This window comes from Humulus lupulus, chromosome 6 (assembly GCF_963169125.1).
Source record: "Humulus lupulus chromosome 6, drHumLupu1.1, whole genome shotgun sequence".
NCBI lineage: Eukaryota > Viridiplantae > Streptophyta > Magnoliopsida > Rosales > Cannabaceae > Humulus > Humulus lupulus.
In genome coordinates this window covers 210,483,596-210,491,233 of record NC_084798.1, presented here as the reverse complement: position 1 = coordinate 210,491,233, position 7,638 = coordinate 210,483,596, and the positions used below count along the sequence as shown (strand labels likewise).

At 32.5% G+C, this 7,638-nt stretch overlaps 1 protein-coding gene across 1 annotated transcript; it reads left to right on the top strand.

The window, feature by feature from the left end:
- The first annotated feature begins 267 nt into the window (after nt 1–267).
- LOC133783107 (uncharacterized) lies at nt 268–6,868 on the top strand. Its single transcript, XM_062222645.1, has 12 exons — nt 268–394; nt 1,106–1,198; nt 1,648–1,776; nt 1,983–2,283; nt 2,518–2,636; nt 3,775–3,907; nt 4,242–4,318; nt 4,788–4,985; nt 5,452–5,641; nt 5,786–5,964; nt 6,084–6,184; nt 6,265–6,868. The coding sequence occupies exons 1-12, from the start codon at nt 380–382 to the stop codon at nt 6,416–6,418; spliced, it is 1,689 nt and encodes a 562-aa protein (XP_062078629.1). The 5' UTR covers nt 268–379; the 3' UTR covers nt 6,419–6,868.
- The last annotated feature ends 770 nt before the right edge of the window (nt 6,869–7,638 follow it).

The following is a 7,638-nucleotide window of genomic DNA, read 5'->3' as shown; positions in this document are numbered from 1 at the left end:
TAAAATAGAACCCTAAATCTGATTTTGGTCAATGTTTTTTCAACTAAAATCACACATAATCTACCAAACTAATAATTCAGAACAAAAATAAAATCATTCTGATTAAAAACTGTGTTGTTATATTTAATTTTTTTTTTATCAAAATTGAGTTTAAGGTTCTATTTTAATTATTTTATAAAATAGAGGGTCTAAAAAATAATTTTTTAAAACATAGGTACAAATAATTAATGGTATAAAATAGAAGTACTAAAGGACAAAACATAGGACCAAAAACGTATAAACCGTTGAAAAATTAAGCAAAAGAAAACCTGGGACTCCTGGACTAGTTTCTACTTCCCTCTGTTGCCGCCTAAATCTCTCTCTCTCTCTCGGGGATTCAATGGAGGTTGACAAGGTAAGCCAATCTTCAAAGTCTAATTCTTACTTCTCTTGCAGGAAATTTATGTACTCTGAACCATAAACCTTTATCTTTATGCTATTTTTGTTTTTTGAGTTCTAGTTTTCTTTGCCGGTGTCATTCTACGGTTTCAATTTTCTGTGGTAACCAAACAAGCCCATTATGAATGTGAACATCCATAATTTTTGTTAGTATTCATTTTGTGTCAAAATTGGTTTTTTAATCCCCAAACTTAACACCTTTTTGCTCCACCCCATTTGGTTATTTCTGCAAAAATTAAGATTAGAAACGTGAAGAAGGGGCATAAATTTGTTGTTGTTCTTTATACTGATCAGTTTGACTCTTAAAGCTTCGATTTTGAAAGCTGGTAACAGAGCAAAATGAAGCTAAGAAAGACCTAACAGATTTAACTGTCATTGTACTTGACATGGCCTGTGTGTTTTAGGATTATAAGTTGTAACAGATGGACATTTAGTATAAATAGATGTTAAAGATTGAGGGTATGTTGTAATGTGGGTATATTGTATGGAAACTTTAGGGAGTAATCAAGTTTTGAGAGATTGCTGGGGAGTGTTTGGTTACTGAGAAAAGCTTTATGTAGCTTTTTTTTAACATTGTTCTACTTTAATGCCTCAACTTCATTCCAATGCAATTTATGTGTGCTCAGAGAATTTGATATGTTGCAATTTATTTGTTTGCTTTTTGCAGCAATCTTCAACTTTTGGAGCTGTGAAATCAGATGATAACTGCTCACTTGATCTCGAGCTTCCAGAAAGTGACTCTCTTTTTGACAGAAAGAAGGTGCGAAAGAGATTTTTGCTTAGGTTTCTTGTATTATTAATTGAGTATAATATAATATATGGGCATGGAAATCCTCTTGATTGTAGATAGTAATATGAGGATGCACATATATGTAAAGTGACAGGTCAATGAAACTTTAGTAAATTCTATATTTGTTAGTCTAGTACTACCTATAATGCAGGAAAATAATATTAAAATCTAAGTGTAGATTGCTCAATTTGTCTAAATAAGGTATGCCTAATTAATAATTACATAGTTATCTACATTCATTCTTAAGCAGTTTTATTAGAAGTGATTAGATTTTTCTACATTTACTATGCTTAGTTCATATATGGTGCATTTTCTCCTCTGCTTTAATATTGTTTCCTTTTTAGCGGATGTCATCTTTTTCTGATTGGAGTTGCAATGGCTGCTGTCATTATCCTTACCAACTTCTCCTTGATTTGTAGATTTTGTTACAAAAGAAGGGATTTAATACCAAGGAAGAAATACATCTAAAAAGCTCATCAGATCCTGATTTGATTATGACTTCATTGAAAATTATGCTTCAAATAGCACGGATCATAAACTTTGATGAGGTAATCTACTGGTCTGATATTTTTACTTAATCTTTCTCAATCATGGGGTATCCAACAAATAATAATGCCAAACAAGGAGAAACTTGCATTATTTATATCCTTGGGTTATAACAGGTCAAGATGACTTGGGGCCCTTTCTGAGATTCTTTTAGTTTGCTGCATTACTTACCATCTAATGATGAAATTATGGGCTAACTGTGGTACAGGTAGAGCTTTATTTTTGGGAAGATGACACAAGCTCAACAGTTGACTTATACAGTCCCAGAAATGAGGTAGTAGCTTTGAATTCAATCCTTCGGCTTGTTGAGAATTCACTTGATGGTCAGACACAAATACAAAAGAATATCCTGCAAGAATTACGCAATGCTGTTGTTGATATGATTGGTAACTGTTCGGATGCGAATAGTATCAAGTCTGTGATTGTAGAAGACCACAGCTGTGACAAAGAAAAATGCTTGGTACAATGGGGTGAAGACAATGGCATGAGATCAAGGTTACGGATTGCCTGTAAGGATTTACCCCTCTCTCTCTCTCATATAAGGTCTTTGTTAATCGGGTATAAAGAGTTTTTGCTATTGTGTCTTTTGTGGATTGTGGTTCATTTGGGAAAAGGGAAGGTTTATAAAGAGTCAATCTTTGGCTGTGAAAATTTTCTGTCTTATATAAGTGGCCAAGTTTGTACATAAAGGAAGGTTACCGGGAACAATATTGTGTTTTCTATTGTCTCATTCATCAATGTAGATGTGGAAGGAGCGGGAAGGGGAGCCATAGCAAGAGAAGATCTGAAAGCTGGAGATACTGCTTTGGAGATCCCTACCTCTTTAATCATTTCCGAGGAGCTAATGAAGAAATCTGACATGGTATGATTGTTAAATGGAATTATTTTACAAGTGCTCCAAGTTTATGTTTATCAATTTTATTTTGAACTTTTCTCATGCACAAGGCAGATATAACTAATAAATCACAGTGACTATTTGTAGTAATGTTGACCATTAATTTAAGACAAAGATGAGTTAGTCAAAGCTCAAAGTGATGGTAAATGACAATCTATCCCCGTCCGTCATATATTGACTAGCCTTCAATGTAACAAAAAATAAAAATAAAAATCGGAGGCCTCATGTTCTTTTAAACTAGCTGGCAAATTGTCACAGATTATCCTTATGTTTAGTGAACCACTTAGATACAAAATTACCCTCTGTTTTTCTATATAGAAAAAAAAAAAACAGGCAATTTTGACTAGTCCATTTGGGTAGCAAACCAAAGTATGATACAAAATCATCCTGTGTTTTTCAAAATAGAAGATGGTGATCTTCTGTCAAGAAGTATTATGTGATCACATCAACCACTAGGAAAATATAATTCAGTCCAGTTACCCAAGTATTTAGAGATTGTTAAGCATAAAGAAATTCCTAGTTATGTAGTGAGAAAATATCATTCATCCTATGTATCAAGTTGTATTAAACTTTTATGACTGGCTAATTTAGCATAAGAGTTTCTCGATATGAAACATAGGTGAATGAATCCAAGGAAAATTTGTTACACTTACCTAGTGATAATTTTTTTTATCCCCATCTCTATTTGGCAGTAATTCTTGATTTCTTGTTTGAATGAAAAATGTACACCTGTGTTCTTTCTTTCTTTATTATGGCTTTCTCTCTCACTCTCACTCTCTCTTGCCCCTAGCCCCTCTTTCATGTGTGGTAACTTGTTGAATTTTTCAGTAATAAAAGAATATATATACCTCTGGCAGCCGAGCTACTGGTTTTATCTGTTTGAGACTTCCATCATCAAACCATCAATCTTCGATTTTTATTTCTTTTCCCTCAATCAATGTTTTATTCTTTTATATACTCTAGATCTTTAAAAGTTAAGATATATTGGATTTGCAGTCAAGTTACTAGTTCCTTTGGTCTCTTGGATTGCAATATCAAACTACCAAATTGTAATTTTCACATCTCTGCATATTAACTTCGTCAGTTGTTGACATTTGTTTTGCAGTATCAAATATTAGAAAAGAGGAATGAAATGTCCTCTGAGACAATGCTGTTGCTGTGGAGCATGAAGGAGAAGTACAATAATAATTCAAGATTTAAGAACTACTTCGACACGCTGCCAGAAGAATTTCATACAGGTGCTTAAACTTGCTGTAGAATGCTTAGATGCATATATGAAATTTCATTTCAACTTATGATTATTCTTATAGTTTTGTTCCTTTAGGAAAAAATATGAATTATGGTCTCGTTACACAATATTTTATCAAATCAATTACTACCTTTAACACAAAATAATGCTAAGTATATCTCACTGCAATCTAACCCAATCCGATCCATTCAACAAACCATAAAGTTAGTATCTTTGTCTATATAGAGAAAAATTGTTACCTATTGACTTGATATTGTAATAATGTTTTTATTATCTAATTGGTTTCCATAATACCTTCCTCTTCTCTTAACCTTTCTTTACAGGATTGAGTTTTGGTGTTGAAGCATTCATGGTTTTGGGTGACACTGTGCTGATGGAGGAGATAATACAAGCAAAAGAGGTAACTAGGTCTCTGTACTTTATGTTACAATGTCAGATGTTTGGCATTTGGACTTTTTTTGTGGCTTCAGTTGTGAAGAAGGATAATCATGTACTAAAAAGCAGATTTTTGGCATTGGCTTGCCCTGACCACAAGCTGTGGCCCCTTTGGATAGCTGGATCGGACAGATATGAGTTTAGGCATTGCATTCCAAGAAATTAAGATTAAAGTCTAAAAGTAAGCAAAAATATCTAATTGTTATTGTTATGCTTTGGAGAAAAACTTAGAAGAATAATACAGAATGTTGTGGCTTTTTAGATGTGAGTTAAGAAGAGATTTATATTCCTCTATCATAGATCATCATACTTCTTTATGAAGTAAAATGAAGTCAAGCTTGTATAATTTGTTTCAACTTTAGTTGTCAAAAGAACAAGCAAGCCATTCACTTCACATAATAAACTAATCCATACAATTCTTTTATATGAAACAGCACTTGCAGGTGCAGTATAATCAGCTGGTCCCACCTCTATGCAATGAGCATCCTGATATATTTCCTCCAGAGCTGTATACATGGGAGCAATTCTTATGGGCGTGTGAACTCTGGTACTCGAATAGCATGAAGATAATGTTTCCTGACAGAGAGCTAAGGACATGTTTAGTTCCTGTTGCTGGCTTTTTGAATCATTCGGTGTGTGTTTTTCTTCTTTCACTCTTTAATTGTTTTCTTAACATCTTCCAATCTTATTGCTTGGTTGAACTTAAGTTTTTTTTCGATCGATACAGTGGCAGTCAGTCGTGCCGAGTTTAAAAAAGACAAAAGTATTTGAAATTGAACTTATAAATCACAACACAAGAGATTAAAAATCTATGGCTTAAATTTGGAGACGTATCCCTCTTTTAATGGAATTTTGTTTCTCATTAGCATCAGCTTAATTTTCTCGTTAATTGTTTACCTTATATGTTATATATTGTTAAGTTGATTGTTAATAATTTAGAATGAGTACTGCAAGGATGATAATTTTTGCCTGGTGTTTTATTTTTTTGAAACTGTTTTGCTGCATATCTAGTAGTGATTTCTTATTGTTTCTTGTTCAAAAATACAGTTGTTGTTATCTACTTGACACCTTTCTTGCTCTTGGTTTTCTCTGTCACAGCTATCCCCACATGTAATATCATATGGCAAAGTGGACTCAACAACGGACACCTTGAAATTCTGTCTATCAAGGCCATGTCGTGCAGGAGAGGAATGCTTCCTTAGCTATGGAAACTTCTCTTCTTCTCATCTGATTACCTTCTATGGCTTTGTGCCAAAAGGAGATAACCCATATGACATCATCCCATTAGGTGAGATTACTACACCGTGTTATCCATTTAATATCTTTACTGAATTTTTCAAGGACCCCTCAACATGTTGAAGTTCCTGTGTTGGATGATACTAGTATTTCTCATGCATAATCATATAATTGTTGACAACTTTTTCTCATGCAGAACTCGAAGGTGATGAGGGTGATTTCGATGAGAACAGCCACATATCAAGTGTGACCACTCACATGGCAAGGGGTACATGGTTCTCAAAAAACCACGATATTTTCCATTATGGGTTGCCCTCTCCATTGCTGGACTACTTCAGGAGAGCTCAGAATCCAATGCCATTCTCCAAAACCCTTGTAATTTTTTATTTTGTTTCAGTGCTGTATTGTGCTTGATGTTCATCTTAGTAACTGGCTTTTGTATTACTATTTTTTTTTTGGTTATTTTTCCTCATCTTTGTTCTCAACATTTGCAGGTGCAAGAAAACTTGGAGAATGAAATAGAAATTCTCGAACAACTCCACCTTAACTTTCTTGACATGATGGAGAAACTCGGCGAAGCAGAACTTGATGACAGGTCAAGTAGTTTCCTCTGCCTATCATCATATCATGAAAACTTCTCTCTTGCTAAATATGGTGTTCTATTCATCTTTTCAGAGAAAACACTCGCTGGGATGTGAAGCTGGCGATAGAGTCCAAAGATATTCAAAGGCGAATCGTCTCTTCAATCTTAACTTCATGTAGTTCGGGTATCGATTTACTTAAAGACAATTTGTGCAGATGCATGGCTGCCCAGGACACTAGTGGTTAGGCAAGTGTCTCTGAACAATGATGTTTCAAGACATGAAATCAGTTCTTTTTGGTATGAAGGGCATTAGGCCATTGGGGGGTCAATGAGATTTGTCATTGTCAAACAACTTGTAGAAGTATTATTTGCCCCCACCTTGGTCAAGTGATGCATAAGCATAGAATAGTATTTCTTTGATGCTAGAATCGATCTATTTATTATTCTTGTATCAATGGTGTATATTTTCTGACCACAATAAGATTTTTTTTTTTTTTTTATAAAAAAACAATTCATATGAAAAAGGTGTTTGTGGGTTGGTTCTAGAGAAGGCATGCACATTGCTTTATTTTATTTTATTTTATTTAATGAGTGGTCAAGGTGTAAAATCAACTTTATTTGTTGTGGGGTGGGGGAGAAAAAAGCTTTTTGTTTGTGATAAAGATAAGGATGATTAAGTATGACTTATATTAGCCATATTTTATTGGAATAATTTAACGTGATTAGACTTTTATTTATAAAAATCACCTATAAATAATTATTTACAAATATACTATATAGGAGACCACAGTAAACCAAGTTTTTTTTTAAAAAAATTTATCTTTCTCCAAAACTTACCGCTTGTCTTTTTGGCCGCAACGATGGTACTATTGTGATCTACTATTTAAGTTGTCATTTTAATATGTGGGAAACATAGACTTTTTTACCGTCGCTAGAAAAGACGACTAGAATTAAAAATAATATTTTAGTTTATTTTATATTTGGTTAACCAAAAAATTTATTTTCTGCTTTGTTCATATATAAAAAATAGAGAAATATCTTCAATAATTATAATAAGTAATTTATGTGTTATATTTAAAAAATAACTATGTAGTTACTTTTTAATTTGGTTCAATAAAAATTCATAATAAAAAATGAAAATGTATATTTTTTCTTATAATATGAAAATAACTTCTAAGTTTTTTGTTTGTTTGATTAATAAAAGAAATACTATTATTTACATGTAAATTATATCACTGATTAACAAGTGAATTAAAAAAATATATTATATATTATACTAAAAGTAATTTTTGATGATAAGTTGTTAGTAATTTGTTATACTTTATTTTAACTTGTTAGTTCCTAAAACAAATTTGAATGTAATATAAAAGTATCTTAAATAATAAGACACTATACTATAACTTAGAAAAAACTAATTAGTATTTTAAAATAAAAATGTTTCAACAAAAAAAGTTTGGAGATAAACA